This window comes from Stegostoma tigrinum, chromosome 13 (genome assembly GCF_030684315.1).
Source record: "Stegostoma tigrinum isolate sSteTig4 chromosome 13, sSteTig4.hap1, whole genome shotgun sequence".
Taxonomy (NCBI): Eukaryota; Metazoa; Chordata; class Chondrichthyes; order Orectolobiformes; family Stegostomatidae; genus Stegostoma; species Stegostoma tigrinum.
This window is the reverse complement of record NC_081366.1, coordinates 45,334,367-45,350,567: the sequence shown is the minus strand read 5'-3', so window position 1 is coordinate 45,350,567 and position 16,201 is coordinate 45,334,367. Positions and strand designations below refer to the sequence as shown.

Here is a 16,201-nt window from a genome sequence, read left to right as displayed (position 1 = left end):
CATAGATGGATAGTTGGTTTGGGCCATGAGAGGTGTTTGGAGAATGTAACTTGGTGTGGAATGTATAAGGGGCTCCCGAAGTGGGTTGGTGTCATCAGGTGATGTGGAATGGCATGAATGGCTGGGCCATGCAAAGGGTATGCAGACAATGAGGGGGTGTTATGGGATGAGAATTAGAGGGCTGTTTTATGTTTTACTTTTTCTTTATAAGTGCTTGAACATAGTGTTGGAGCCCTGGGGCAAGTTTTCTATCCAGCCCACCACAATATCTGCCAGTCCCTGAACTCATCCAGGGTCACCTAGTCCGACTCTCAGAGAATCCTTCACCTCCAAATGAGAAAAATAACTACAGGGTATTTTTTTTCTCTCTTTTGGTTTGTGGAACCATCCTTGGAAATATCCTGGGATTGAGAATGAAAATTCACCTCATCATGTGTATTCTACTTCTAGTTTACCAGGTATTTTGTTATTTAAGCTGGTTAAATGGCCTTTCAAATGCTATAGAAATTTTACAACATGATAAAAGAACATGAGTGGCATTCATGAAGTATTATGTTTCAATACCATATACTCTATTTCATAAATGACATTTCATATTTGGTTCTAAATGAGGGTGAACGGGGGAATTTAATCTATTTTGATCAAACACATGTTTCCTTGGGTCACATTGTTTTAATCTTAGTTCTTCAGCCCACTTTGCTACTTCACAAATACTACATTCACACATGATCTTTAAGTATCATTTTATTCTTGTATTATTTTCCAAATAACTGACATGGTATATATGCATTCCATATTGCAATTTATTTGTAATAGTGTCCACCCTATCAAAGGCTTAACTAGTTTGTTTTTGAGCTAATTCTAGCCTTTTTTAGGTTTCTTTAATCATGATTACCTCACTGACAGCCTATTGGAAAATGTGATTTCATTCCTTCACCAAAACAGCATGGTCAAGACAGACAGCTCAGATTGTAAATGATCACACCAAAAATATCCTGTTGTTCCCTGGTGTATTATATTGAATATCTTGTTCTGTACAGCAGTCTATGCTTTGATTTTGCAAACTGAAAAGCAGACTTTTTCAATAAATTTAAACTTTACCAAGACCAATTATTGGGCTGAAAATGAAATTCTGTAAATAAGCATTTAAGGGAGGAATTAATAAAATTAATGAGGATTATATTGAATGATACCCAAAAATGGGCATGGAGATTATGCTACCTAATTACCTGACTTTGGTTCATGTTGTTGCAAAGAACAGGTTAAATTGATCCTGCCTACTGTTTGTCATAACCTGTACCCAGCCAGCACTACAAGTATCGTACATTGGCTTTTCTTGTCGACAGGAAACTGGGTAGTGTCTGCAGGTAGAAACATTTAGAGAGCACCTTATGTATCTCCAAATGGACATGTGCAGAGTATGCAATAAACAGTGTAAAAGGACAATCCAGGCAGTTTTACTTTGAGGTAACGAGGTGTAGAGGTGGATGAACACAGCAGGCCAAGTAGCATCAGAGGAGCAGGAAAGCTGACGTTTTGGGCCAGGACCCTTCTTCAGAAATGGGGAAGGGAACGGGGTTCTGAAATAAATAGGGAGAAAGAAGGAGGCAGATAGATGGATAGAGGAGAAGATAGGTGGAGAGGAGACAGAGGGGTCAAAGAGGCGGGGATGGAGCCAGTAAAGGTGATGGTAGGTGGGGAGTCAGGGAAGGGATAGGTCAGTCCAGGGAGGACGGACAGGTCAAGGGACACGATGAGGTTAGTAGGTAGAGATGGGGGTAGGGCTTGAGGGGGGAGGAGGGGATAGGTGAGAGGAAGGACAGGTGAGGGAGGCGGGGACGAGATGGGCTGGTTTTGGGATGCGGTAGGGGGAGGGGAGATTTTGAAATGTGTGAAGTCCACATTGATACCATTGGGCTGCAGGGCTCCCAAGTGGAATAATGAAGTGCTGTTCCTGCAAACTTCAGGTGGCATCATTGAGGTACTGCAGGAGGCCCTGAGATGTTCAGGAGTAGAATGCCTCATCCTGGGAGCAGATGTGGCAGAGGTGAAGGAATTGGGAATAGGGGATGGCATTTTTGCAGGAAGGTGGGTGGGAAGAGATGTATTCTAGGTAGCTGTGGGAGTTGGTGGGCTTGAAATGGATATCGGTTTCCAGGTGGTTGCCAGAGATGGAAACAGGGAGGTATCAGAGATGGTCCAGGTGAACTTGAGGTTGGGGTGGAAGGTGTTGGTGAAATGGAAGAATGGTTTGAACTATACACCTATCTCTTCCCTCCTGCATTCCCTGTGCAGATTGCCTAAAGGCCCTCTGCTTCTTCCTGTCCCACAGGCCCGACCAGCCGCCTCCACTGACACGCTCATCCGCTTAGCCGAACTTTTCCTCACCCTCAATGACTTCTGTTTCGATTTGTCCCACTTCCTACAGACAAAGGGGGTTGTCATGGGTACCTGCATGGGCCCAAGCTATGCCTGCCTCTTTGTAGGTTATGTGGAACAGTCCCTCTTCCGCACCTACACTGGCCCTAAACCACACCTCTTCCTCCGTTACATTGATGACTATATCGGTGCCGCCTCGTGCTCCCACGAGGAGCTCGAACAGTTCATCCACAACACCAACACCTTCCACCCCAACCTTAACTTCACCTGGACAATCTCTAATACCTCTCTCCCCTTCCTGGACCTCTCTGTTTCCATCTCAGGCAACCACCTGGGAACAGATATCCATTTCAAGCCCACCGACTCCCACAGATACCTAGAAGACACCTCCTCCCACCCACCTTCCTGCAAAAATGCCATCCCCTATTCCCAATTCCTTTGCCTTCGCCTCCACCACATCTGCTCCCAGGATGAGAGATTCCCCTCCCGTACATTTCAGATGTCCTCGTTTTTCAAGGACTGTAACTTCCCCAACTCTGTGGTTGAGAATGCCCTTGACTGTGTCTCCCACATTTCCCTCATCCCTCACACCTCGGTCCCTCAACAATAACAAAAACAGAGTCCCCTTCATCCTCACATACCACCCCACCAACCTCCAGATCCAACTTACCATCCTCCGACACTTCCCCATCTGCAATCGACCCCACCACCAAAGACAATTTTCCCTCCCACCCTTATCTGCTTTCTGGAGGGACCACACTCTTCGTGACTCCCTTGTCTGCTCCACACTCCCCTCCAGCCCCACCATACCCGGCACTTTTCCCTGCAACCGCAGGAAGTGCTACACCTGTCCCTACACCTCCCCCCGCACCCCCATCCTAGGCCCCAAGATTACTTTCTACATCAAGCAGATGTTTACCTGCACACCTGCTAATGTGTATACTGTATTCACTATTCCTGTTGTGGCCTCCTCTACATTGGGGAAACCAAGCGGAGGCTTGGGGACCGGTTTGCAGAACACCAACGCTCGGTTCGCACTAAACAACTGCACCTCCCAGTCGCGAACCATTTCAACTCCCCCTCTCATTGCTCAGATGACATGTCCATCCTGGGCCTTCTGCAGTGCCACAACGATGCCATTTGAAGGTTACAGGAACAAAATCTCAAATTCCGCTTGGGAGCTCTGGAGTCCAATGGTATCAATGTGGACTTCACAAGTTTCAAAATCTCCCCTCCCCCTACCGCATCCCAAAACCAGCCCAGCTCATACCCGCCTCCCTAACCTGTCCTTCCTCTCTCCTATCTCCTCCTCCCACCTCAGGCCCCACCCCCATCTCCTACCTACTAACCTCACCCTGTTCCCTTGACCTGTCCGTCCTCCCTGGACTGACCTATCCCGTCCCTAACTCCTCAGCTACACTCATCTTTACTGGCTTCATCGCCACCTCTTTGACCTGTCTGTCTGCTCTCCAACTACCTCCTCCTCTATCCATCTTTGATCCGCGTCCCCCTGTCTCTCTATTTATTTCAGAACCCCCTTCCCCTTCCCCATTTTCTGAAGAAGGGTCCAGGCCCAAAATGTCGGCTTTCCTGTTCCTCTGATGCTACTTGGCCTGCTGTGTTCATCCAGCTCTACACCTTGTTACCTCAGATTCTCCAGCATTGGCAGTTCCTATAATCTCTTAAACAAGTTTTACTTTGAGGAATGGTTGCACACGTCATTGAGTGAGCACCTAGACTTTCTGATTGTGTACAGATTATCTTAGTGGAAGATGTATGAATTCATGGCAGACAGCAATACCAGTGTATCGCTCCAAGAATATGGATGCTTTGAAAAAAAGTCTAACAAACTGAAATAAGTTGTGAAGCTTAATGAATTCATCTTCATATTACATATCCTACTAAGTTTACCACTCGTTTTATCCACATTTCCATTCTCTAACCCCTCAGTACTGTATTCACATGCCCAATCTCAATCTTTCAATTCATCTGCTATATCTCACTCTCAGACACTCTGTACTACTACGAATCTCGCACACACAACTCACAGCTCTCATGCACTGGCAACCATTCAAAACAGCAGGCACTACACTAACATATTGCGGCACATTTGTTGACACACTTTCCTCCTTCTTGCCAGAAAAAGTATTGTGTAACTTGAGATATCAGAAAAGAACAGGAGGATGACAAGTATGCGTCCCATGGAGGAGACTGTGCTGACCACCCTCGTAAAGGCATACTTAATCCTCCTCTTGTCCTACTGCTCCCTCATCCCATAACATTTTCTGATTTACGAACTAAAAATGATGCAAGCACACATTTCTTACTTTCTCTTCTTGCCTCAACATAGCCCAACCTGTGTTCCTTTCTCAGGTAGCCAGCAACTGTAATTCTCCCATACTAAAGAAGAAGAGGACAAAGCCAGTGAAGATAGTGTGATACAGTCTTTTGGTTTTACACATGGAAACACTGAAACCTGATGTATGTACGTTAGAGGCCAGTATAAAGGCACCAAGCAGAATTCCCCTCAGAGCTAGCACAGGAAAAGTTATATTGCAGATAGCTGTTCACTGCACAAATGATAGATAAAACCTTTGATGGATCCGGCTCCTAAAGAAGCTTGCTGACTGTGAATAACCATTACTTCTTGGTGCTCTGGTAAGCTCATTTTTAATATTGTAGAGAGTGGAAGAATTCAGAAGCAACTTGGCACCGGGCTTTGAAGAGAACATGCAGCTCATCCTTTCTAACATGAATGAGTGGTCACTCCAGCAGCACTGTGGAACTTGTTTTGATGCAGAGCCAGATGGCTGATGTCCAAGTTTATTTTGCAGCACAAACAAGCCTCACTGTCGCACAAACAGTCAACATCAAATGTCTGAATTCTGGAGTGGACCCTCAGAATGTTGTCTTGCAAGCTAAGACTGCTGGCATGGTGGCTTATAATAACTACCCAAAGGTGCTCGCAGAACATCACAGCAGTCTGTCCAACAAGACCTAAGTAGTGTTACTGAGGCAGCTTCTTAGGAGAGTAACAGTGCTTAGATGGAGCACAAGCCTTTTTTTTCTCACTTGCAGAATGACAGCATCAGTGTCCCTCCTACTCTGCCAATACCTTTGTTGTTCCCAATCGGCTAGTTAGGTCTAACTGTTGCAGCCCAGGCAGAAGTGATGCAGCCTGAATTTAGGGAGCAGAGTTGTCTGATGTCATCCTTCGGAAGCCTGTTCCTTTGTCTTCTCAGCCACTAGTTCTACCCTTAAAAAACTCAAGGACGTATAGAAATCTGCAATTTGCTCAAAAGAAAATTCAAAACCTTTCAACACCTATCCCCCAGCCACTGTGGAAGCATCTGGCTGGAACACCACCAGAGGCAAAAAACATGCAATAACTATCGACTTTTTAAAACTTAAACCCAGTACAGGAAGGTTCCAAATACGTGCACAATTGAACCACCATTGAAAAGATTTTGCATGAGTTCATTGTTCCTCGAAGTAGTACAGATTTGAGGTAGGTGTGAGAGTGGTTTGGGGGAAGGAAATATTTTACTCCATCATAAGTCATATTCTGCAGTGATAGTTTTGCTGCAGTGTGAAATTTGGAATTAGTAATGGTGCTAAATCAGCGATACCCATTGACTGATAACGTACCTTCTCTTCAAACTGCCAGTGGTTACTAAATGTGAAGCACAAACCCTTGTGCCGAGATAGTTTGCTGTGTATTTCTCATAAAAAGTCAATATAGAAATCAGTGTGTGTAACTTAAGCCGTTACGGAATTGTTGGATTGCCACATTATGCCTGGAAAATGGTACTGTACAAATTTAGACCCCACTGAATTGCTACATTAATTTCAGCCTAATATGAAAATGACTAGGAAGTGTATCCCCAAATACTGAGGCATATGACGCACCTTTAAAATTATCATCTAATTAATTATAAAATCTTCAGTTTCCTGTACTGTGTTCTCGCTGCCAGATGATGTGCTTTTGCTAAGCATATAATGCAGCAATATTAAATCTGAACGATTTGATGCATATTGCAGCTGCACTGGGTGGGGTGATCATGCTTGCTGAAGGCTAACCTTTAGTTCTTCAGATGGGAAGTCTTCCTTTTTCACCAGGCCAGTGGCTGCTGCAATATTCCCAGCTCCATCCACTGTCTTCTGAGCCACAGCTGAGACCCCAGTGATAACAGCACCGCCCACCAAAGAAGCCTGTTCCTTTGTCTTCTCAGCCACTAAAAAGCAAGAATCAATATACATTGTTTCCTATTCAGAGGGTGTTGTTGTTACTTTATTTCTTTATGAAGCAATTTAAAACTTATCACTTAAGCAGCCATTATTGGGGTTCTTTTTTTAAAGACCCATCTTAATTTCTTCAATACAAATATGATTCACTGAGAAATGTTTAATTCCTATGTAACTAAACTTTGGAGTAGAGTTAAATAGAATTAATTTATGAATGCAGGAATATTTTAACAAAGTTGTCTAACATCCTGTTGTTAGATGCTATCATTTTTAGCTGCAAAGACAGGAAGTTCTACCCATAAAAAAACCTAGTGGGCACACAGAAAAAATAAGATTGTAAAGATACACATCTATATCAATTTTAGAGTTACAGAATCAATGCTAAGCAGTTTAATATGGTCAAGGTGGCATCTTTCAAACTTGTGAAAAGCACTGTTAAGGTAATTTGTATTACCGAGATGGTCATCACCCTATTCTTTTTTTTGAGGACCCATGATGTGGAGGTCCTACTGTTGGACTGGATGGACAAAGCCAGAAGTCACACGGCATCAGGTTGTCATCCAACATTTCTGAGGAAGGGACACTACACCCAAAATATTAATTCTGATTTATTTCTTCACAGATGCTGCCAGGCCTGCTGAGCTTTTCCAGCAAATGTCTGTTATAGTCCAAAACATTTGTTTAAAATCACAAACTTTCAGAGTGCTGCTCCTGCATCAGGTGAAGCATCAGTAGCTCTCCAAAAGCTTGTGGTTTCAAATAAACCTGTTGGACTGTAACCTGGTGTCATGTAGCTTCTGACATTTTCCCCATTGAGGCTTGTAGGAATTCCAGAAACAATACTTATTTCATAGAATCCCTACAGTCTGGAAGCAGACCATTTGGCCCATCAAGTCCATAATAGCCCTTTGAAAAGCAGCTCATCCAAACCCATCCCCCTATGTTATCCCTGGAACTCTGCATTTCCCATGGCTAATGCACTTAACCTGTACATCCCTGGACACTATGGGGCAATTGAACATGACCAATTCACCTAACCTCCACATCTTTGGACCATGAGAGGAAACCGAGGCACTAGAGGAAATCCACATAGACACGGAGGGGATGTGCAAACTGCACACAGACTGTCGCCTGGTGTTAGAATTTAACCCTGGCTCTGTGAAACAGCAGTGCTAACCACTGAGCCACCCTATTACAAGAGTAAACTTTGCAGTTTCTTAGCATGATGTGTGCATTTATTCTTCCTGAATTATCTAAAGATATCATCTACCCTTTTCCTTTATTTAACAAAAAGCACATGCTACTTAATCATTTGACTTTGTTTTCTTTTTCCATTTTCTTTGCATCTGACCATAAGCAATAATTCCCTTTATTACCAGAAACATGTTTAGAACCATAAACATGAGTTATGGAACAAATTTTGTGTTGCAATTTTTGTTCTGAGATGATAATGCTCTTGAAGGAAAAGTCATATTCCTTTCACGATTAAGTTTGATCAGCTATGGAAACACTGAAATGATACCTGTACTGTTAATGATATTGGTCTAATAATCAATTGCTTGATTGATTAACTCCATGAGTTATTTCATTTACAACATTAAAACACACTATAAATTATGAAACATATTACAGTCAACCGACTAATTTCTGAATCGCTTAACTTAAAGGCAGACCTGTAACACTGTATACACAGAGCACATGGAGTCCTTAAATGTGAACTCTTTAAAGGCAATGTATATGTACAACAGTATCTACTGTCGTTTGAGCACAAAATGCTTTCAGATCAATGCACGCATTAGAATTGAAGTATTAAATTATTAACAGATCTGTTAGTAACCTTATATGAATCAAATTCATGACATTCCTGAAAATGGCAGTCGATGACAATCGGGCAATTGTCAATATGTAGTTTGCACATTTGCCCCATGTCTGCGTGGGTTCTCTCTGGGTTTTCCCGTTTCCCCCCACAATGCAAATATGTACAAGTTTAGTGGATTGACCATGCTAAATTGCCGGTAGTGTTCAGGGATGTGCAAGATAGCTGGGTTAGCCATGGGAACTGTGGGGTTACAGGGATTGGTTTAGAGGGGTTTGGTATGGGTGCGCTGCTCTTAGACGATCGGTGTGGATTGGATGGGCTGAATGTAGAGATTCTATGAATGTATAAAATAGTTAGATACAACATTAACAAGCTGGCCGTTAAAAATAGCCTGAAACAATGTTGTCCTTTTTTGAGACTTTATTGCAATATACTTTCAGTAAAATTGTGAACAAAGTAATTATATAGGAAGATATTAAGTGTATATTTGTTAACGTAGTAATTCCAAATGTTTATATGTATTTAATACGTCTTAAGGTAACAACCGGATTAACATATTAATCTATAGTGCACGCTAAGAAACATTTCAACCTTTTGAAGTGAAACTAATTCGTGCATTTCAATTCGCAATTGCAGCACAAATTGCAGTTCACGGATGGTACGGGATGACAAGTTACTCATTCAGTTACAGGTACGCTGTAAATGAGAACGGCACTGCCGATAAATCCGCTCAATGTTCACACCATACCTATGTGGAACTGTAAGAATTGGTAGCCTTGATGGATTGATCACCTGAAATTGATGTTTACACTTTAACTAATGCCGAACCAATTTCTTAAAACAACTCTCGATAGTTACGATAGAAAACATTCGACTCAGGCACATTGAATACAAAAATGTGACAAAAATGCAACGCGGTTCAATTATTTCGTCATTTGAACATTCGTGGCTACTTACCTGACACGACACTTGAAACCCCTTCTTTGGTTTTGGAACCTAAAGGTTAAACATAAACATCGTTATCCACGGGGTAATTATCTGAATTCACAATCGTGCCGATAATCCTCTCAAGTACGTAACATTTCTTGTGATATGTCACGATTACTTCTGCTATTTTATTTAATGGTAGACGTGTGGTGTGAATGTGTTGGATGCCACATCCTTGGAAAGAGGATCTCTCTCCCTGGGCTGGAAGAGAGTGCCATATGGCTGGCCCATCTGCTCAGCGGAAATAAAGATCTTTGAATCAGTCCCCAACTGACAACGAAAGCATCTCTAAGCAGAAACTAGATTGTTCCCCCGAGATTAAATGTTTTCCGCTTTTTTTTAAACAACCGATGCAGTTATCGCTAATATTCATTATAAAAAGGCATTTCTTTCTCCCGTTATAATGTAATAACTGTGTAAGTCGCCCATCCAGTCACTGCCGAAAGGAGGGATTCATTGTATAACTGAAAGGGGGACGCTATCTTTCTTTGTATATTCACTGGCTTTTCATGGTTACATACCAACGTATAGCACTCCCTCTTTAGTCTTCTCTGCCGCTTCTGCTACACCCTGCTTGGTTTTCTCGGCTGCAGCAGCTACTCCTTCCTTCGCTTTGGACAATCCTTTCATGAAAACATCCATTTTGGTCTTCGCTCAATGGAACACTGTAGAATAAACACCTGATTCATTCACCCTCAGAACAGCCAAAAGAGAAAGAGGAAGATTACAGGCACCGACAGAAAAAAAATGACACAAGCATCAACACTGACCTCTGTCAAACTGGATAATAATGGATTGCATAGATTTGATCAAAACATCATCTGTGTGTTTGTGTGTTGTTGGTGGTGGGGGGGGGGGGGGGGGCTTGCAGATTTAAGCGAGGATGGAGATCATCCAGTTGGGCGGTGATGATGCCACCGGACTCACTGACCTGTCAGCTGAAGCTGCTGTCGTGTTGCTGGAGCGTACTCCCTCCGAGGCTCTTTCCCTCCTCTCCTGTCCCTGTAGCTCTCCAGGAAGAGCATGTGATTTCACCGAAGTACCGTGCAATCACACACACGGACACTCTCACATCCTCAAACTCCCCGCCTCCATCGTGCACTGTAATTCTCCTAGGACAAAGTCACGTTTTCTTTCTTTTGCCAGTAATCATTTCCCCTCTGTACCACTCCAGCTTGAGTCCTTCCCATCTCTCAGCAGCGTGTTCAGGTTTCACGATGGGTGAGAGGAATCCCCTTTTATTTTCAAACATATTTTAGTTGTTCCGCCCACCCGCTCAGAAAAAAAGTACACAGCCTGCATCAGCTTCTGTAATATGGAAAGAGAGGTTATCGATACCATTTAGAAAACAGTATTTCTATATCAAGATAGATGTCTCCAGAATGTGTCTAATTTCGGGCACTTTACATCTGTCATACTCATTTCTCAAAGTTTCCGGTTAATTACAAAGTCATAAATATAGGGGAAAAAACAGGCGATGGTTTGAGAGATTTGGAAAAGACAATAGCGCACTACGGCGATGCGGATGGTAACGAGAGTGTGATAGGTCAGCCATTAAACAGGGTTGGGACTATGACCGGTCTTCAAAGTCCCAAGTCTCCAGAGAAGTGTGGGAGTTCTAAGGGCAGTGAGGCGAAACGAGGGTCCAGGGAAGGGTTGAGGAGTAGGCTAAGTGAATTGGGCTGTTGATGGAGAAGGCAGTAGGAGAAGAGATCGCTCATAGGTCGGCAGAGCTTGTGGAAACGTGTCCTTTGGTTAGGAAGCCATTGATGGCTGGTGTCTGGAACGCAATGCCTAAAAGGGTGGTAAATGCAGGAACCCTCAAGACATTGAGGAATTACTTGACACTTGAAACACAGCATACAGGGCCGTGGGCCAAGTGCTGGAAAAAAGGAATTCCAAAAGATGATGTTTGGATGACTAGTATAGACACTACCGACCATAGGGCCTCTTTCCATGCTGTAAGATCTTGTTGACTCTATGAGTTAAATCAAAAGTTTAGAAAGGCAAAGAAAATGAGTATAAATTGGTAGAGGGTGATATGCAGTGAGATGAGAAAGGTTCTAGCCAGATATGGTCAAGTGTGATAAAGTGGTTCAGTGGTTAGCACTGTTGTCTCACAGTGCCAAGGACCCAGGTTTGATTCCATCCTTCGGCAACTGTCTCGGTGGATGCTCCAGTTTCCTCCCATAGTCCAAAGATGTGCATGTTAGGTGGATTGACCATGCTAAATTGGTCATAGTGTCCAGGCATGTGCAGGCTAAATGGGTTGGTCATTGGAAACGTGGGGTTACAGGGATGGGGTAGCGTTTGGTGGGTTGCACTTCAGAGGGTCAGTGTGGACTCAGTGGGCCAAATGGCCCGCTTCAACACGATAAGGATTCTATAAAGTGGCCATCGACCCAAAGTTGGATATTCTAAATTGATCCTGAGCTGGAGAAATTGGGCCTGACAGAAAATTGGCAAAATAAATTAAGTAGCAGCAAGTGGTTATCAGTGACTGAGAACAGTTCACACTGATAGGCAGGAGGCACTGGACGATCTGGCTATGATCGAAATGGATAAGTCACCTGTCCTGGATGACTTCAATCCCAGATTACTAAATTAAGCGGAAGTCAAGGTACAGCAGACGGGCCTGGCATAATTTTCCAATCTTCCCCAAATGCAAGGGAGATGCCAGGGAACTGGAAAAAGGCAAATGTGAAATGCTTATGTGTGAAAAGCTGTTAGACTTGTTCTACAGGTGAGGTGATAGAATAGCAGTGATTTCAATAAATTTGAAATCCAGAAACATTGGCAAACTCTGGGGACCTGGGCTGAAATCCTCCCTTTGCAGATGGATGGAATTAGAAATTTCAAAAGAAAAATCTCAATCTGGGGTTAAAAATTTAATATTTGAGGCCTTGTGGTGCAGTGGTAGTGTCTGCACCTTTGGGTTAGACGACCTTAGTTTAGGTGCAAACTGCTCTAGAGTTGTGTCATACATGTTGCAACTGGTTGGTGGAATAACTGCAAGGATAGTTGAAGCAGCTTTCGATCAGGTTTGAGAGACAACAATTACGGAAAATATCGACAGTGACTTGGAGAGGTTTGAGTTAATCAAGGAAAATCAGTACAGTTTAGTAAGAGGCAGACAATGTTTGACTCAGCTAATTGAACATTTTTATTAAGTAATGGAGAAGGTTAATAGATCATAAGACCATAAGAAACAGAAACAGGAGTACGCATGCATCCTCTCGAATCTTGCTCCACCATTTAATAGGATCATGCCTAATCCGACATTCCTCATGTCTAGTTTCATCTAGTTTCCCAGCAGCTATTGATTCCTCTATTAAGCAATAATTTATCAGTCTCAGCCTTAAATATACACAAGGAATTTGTGCCCACTGCTCTCTGTGATATGGAGTTCTAAGGACTCTCAACCATCTGAGAGAAGAAATTCCTCCTCATCTCAGTCTTAAACTGGCATTTCCTTATTCTGAGACTATACCCTCTGCTCCTTGTCTCTCCCATGATGGGGAAACATCCTCTCAACATTTACCCTGTTGAGCCCCTTGAGAATGCTAAATATTTCAATAAAATCACCTCTCATTCTTCTAAACTCCAGTGAATAGAGTTCCAACCTGTTTGACTGCCCTACTCTTATAATCCAAATCCCTTGAGAAGGGCCAACATTCGATCAGCCTTCCCGATTGCCTGATGTACCTGTGTGCTAGCATTCCTTATTTTGTGCAGAACCATCCCCAAATCCTTTTGTATTACTGCTTTCTGCAATTTTTCTCCATCTAAATAGTACTGTGTTCTTTTCAGCTCCTTTCCAAGCAACTTTACGTTTTCCCAAAATATACTCCATTTGCCAACTTTTTGATCACTTACCGAACTGATCAATACATCTCTTTAAACTATTTGTATCCCTCTCTCTACTTGCCATTCAATCTATTGTTATCTTATCTGCAAATTTGACTACACTATATTTAATGAAAAAAATGCAATGGTCATTGTCTTTATAAGTTCTTTGAAAGCATTTGACAAAGTACACATAAAAGGTTAGTTGACAAAATTGTGGTTCATGAAATTGGAAGGTCTCTGTCAGCTTGGATAAGAAAATGACTTAAAGAGAGAAAATAGTGAGTCATAGAAAATGATTATTTTTCATACAAGATAGTGGTAGACAGTGATGTTTTCCAAGGGTCATTGTGAAGACAACAGGTTTTTCATATATCAATTACAGGGAATACAAAGCAAAATTTCAAAATTTGCTGGTAATATCAAATTTGGAGGAGTGGTGAACAGACACTGTGATATGAAACATTACAACAGAATCCAGATAAGCCAGCCGAATTTGTAGATATGTAGTATGTGGAATTTAACATAGAGAAATGTGAGGTGATGCATTTGGGTAGAAGGATGGAAAGGGGCAACGGGTATAAAGAGAGTCCAATGACAGACAGACCTGAGGATGCATGTACAAGGATATTTAAGGTGTCAGCATATATTGGAGGATGATTAGCAAAATATATGAGATCCTGGACCTCATTAAAGATATTGAGTTCAAAAGCAGGGAAGTTATGATGAACCTTTATAAAACCCTTTTGACCACAACTAGAGCATTGTATTCAGTTCGTTAAGACAGATGTGAGGGTCTTTGAGAGGGTGTTGAGGAGATTTACCAGAATGGGTCTATGGAAATGATTTTTTTATCCACATGACTAAGCTGGGGCTGTTCTCTTTAGAAATTGAAAGGGAGATTTGATAGGTGTAGACAGTTACCCCAGGTTCAGAAAGCAGACAAAGAAAAAAATGTTGCCATTGGCTTATGGTAGAAGGGATAGATTTGAAGGGTGGAATTTCACAGCTTCTCAGAAGCAGCTGGCAGGCAGAAAATGCATACTATTGATGCTATGCCTGGTCATTAACCTTTGGTAGCATTTAACTGGGAAGAGGAGAAGGCTGAGTTGTCCACCAAACTTTTGGCCATCATATGTCAACTTAAGAACTCTTCTGGCTGCCATTGTTACTTTGCCTTTGATAAAATATATCTTAACCAAATGTCCAGACTGATTGTTGACAGTTGAGGAAAGGAGCCATTTCACACAAGAGGAGCACTTCTACATTAGTTCTCCATGTATCCGTCACCCTCTGAAAACAACAAAGGCCGGAGATCACATGCCCCAGGCAGCATCCATGGAGAGAGAGGAAGCCAATGTTTCATGTCTAGATGACTCCTCATCAGAACTGAAGTGAAGCGTGGAGGGGGCAGCATTTATGCTACAGTTTGGGGTGGGGGTAATGTGACGGGGTGGTAGGGTGAAGCGTGCTGGGGGTGAAAAGATATTGATTGTTCAGATGTAGTTAATCACTTAACTTGGTAATGGTCTACACCTATGAAAGCTCCCTTTCAATGTATAAAGTTAAAAGCTCCAGCTTCTACAATTTAATTGTGTGGATAAAAATACCTTTCCCTGGAGCCATTCTGGTATTTCTCCTCAACACCCTCTCAAAGACCCTCATATCTTTCTTATAAAACTAGATACAATACTCTAGCTGTGGTCAAACAAGACATTTTTTAAAAAAGTTTATCATAACTTCCCTGCTTTTGAAGTCAATATCTTTAATGAAGTCCAGGATCTCATATATTTTGCTTATCATTCTCCCAATACAACCTGATGCCTTAAATATCCTTGTACAGGCATCCTCAGGTCTGTCTGTCGTTGGACACTCTTTTCACCGTTGCCTCTTTCCATCCCTTTTGTCACAATATATCACTTCACATTTGTCTATATTAAATTTCACATGCCATATATCTGCAAATTCTACTGGCTTATCTAGATTCTGTTGTATTGTTTGAGACCATGGTCTCTGTTTACCACTCCTCCAAATTTGATATTATCAACAAATTTTGAAATTTGTGTGATCTCCAGCATTTGTTTTTTTTCACTACAGTTCACAGCATCTGCAACAATTTGCTCCCACGTTATGTTTCACCTTCCCCTTAACCCTTACCTAGGCGTCCAGCTCCCTGGCAGCTTCTCATTAGAGATTACCTGGGGGCCAGGAGTGGCAATGTGTAAAACATCCATCATCCAACCCACTGATTTGCAGTATAGTGGAATGTTAGAGACCCAGCAATCCATCAACACAGTCACGAAACCATTTAGAAAGGACTCTGTTCTTTCCTATTTAGGTTGAAAGAGCAGGCGTTTAGGTTGCTTTGAAAGATGCTCACACCTGCCTTGGATAACAAGCATTTACCACTATGTTAATCAATCATTTGATCTCATGGTACATCTGTGCAATTTTATACTTATATTAACTAGGCTGAGGTCGCCTTCAACATTGCAGAGTTTTGATATCTTGCAATAGAACATAACACAAGTTGAAAGCAAACTTTCCATATTCCGTGAAATTTTGCAGCAGTTCTCCAATACACTTTGTAGCACTTTACACAGTTACAAGCACACATAGAAGTTTATTTTAAAAGCTAGGTCCCCAAAGTCGTCATTGATACTCTCTTTAGCAGAGCAAGGAGCTAAGCTCATTCCCCAGTGAGCTGGATCCATGAGTACCTTCCTCTATTCACTTTCTCTCTGTGATTTCCCATGTCAAAAACCCTTCAAATTACAATCTATTTTGCCTGAGTTGCAGATTATTGTACTGGTGTTTCTGAGGGATCAAGTAAATCTTTATGTTGAAAAACCAATCATAAATTTAATCTGCATCAGAGGAGCAGGAAGGTTTGACGCTTAGGGTCTCGACCCGAAATGTCAAACT

The 16,201-nt window shown here is 42.2% G+C and overlaps 2 protein-coding genes across 3 annotated transcripts in view; one reads left to right on the top strand and one right to left on the bottom strand.

Annotated features, from left to right (window-relative positions):
• sncb (synuclein, beta) overlaps window positions 1-10,571 on the bottom strand; it is a 66,248-nt gene extending 55,677 nt beyond the window's left edge. Inside the window, exons 1-4 of one of the 2 annotated variants that reach the window (XM_048543308.2) lie at window positions 10,362-10,571; window positions 9,952-10,095; window positions 9,401-9,439; window positions 6,460-6,614 (exon numbers count right to left, since the gene is read on the bottom strand). In XM_048543308.2, coding sequence (XP_048399265.1) covers window positions 6,460-6,614; window positions 9,401-9,439; window positions 9,952-10,072 — 315 coding nt within the window. In that variant the 5' untranslated portion in view covers window positions 10,073-10,095; window positions 10,362-10,571. Of the gene's footprint in view, window positions 1-6,459; window positions 6,615-9,400; window positions 9,440-9,951; window positions 10,096-10,200; window positions 10,283-10,361 lie in introns of those variants that run through there. The other variant, XM_048543309.2, reaches the window with a different exon arrangement.
• LOC125458229 (eukaryotic translation initiation factor 4E-1A-like) overlaps window positions 5,590-16,201 on the top strand; it is a 32,943-nt gene continuing 22,331 nt past the window's right edge. The window contains exons 1-2 of the mRNA XM_048543307.2: window positions 5,590-5,887; window positions 9,080-9,134. Of these exons, the coding sequence (XP_048399264.1) occupies window positions 9,099-9,134 (36 nt within the window). The 5' untranslated portion in view covers window positions 5,590-5,887; window positions 9,080-9,098. The remainder of the gene's footprint in view (window positions 5,888-9,079; window positions 9,135-16,201) is intronic.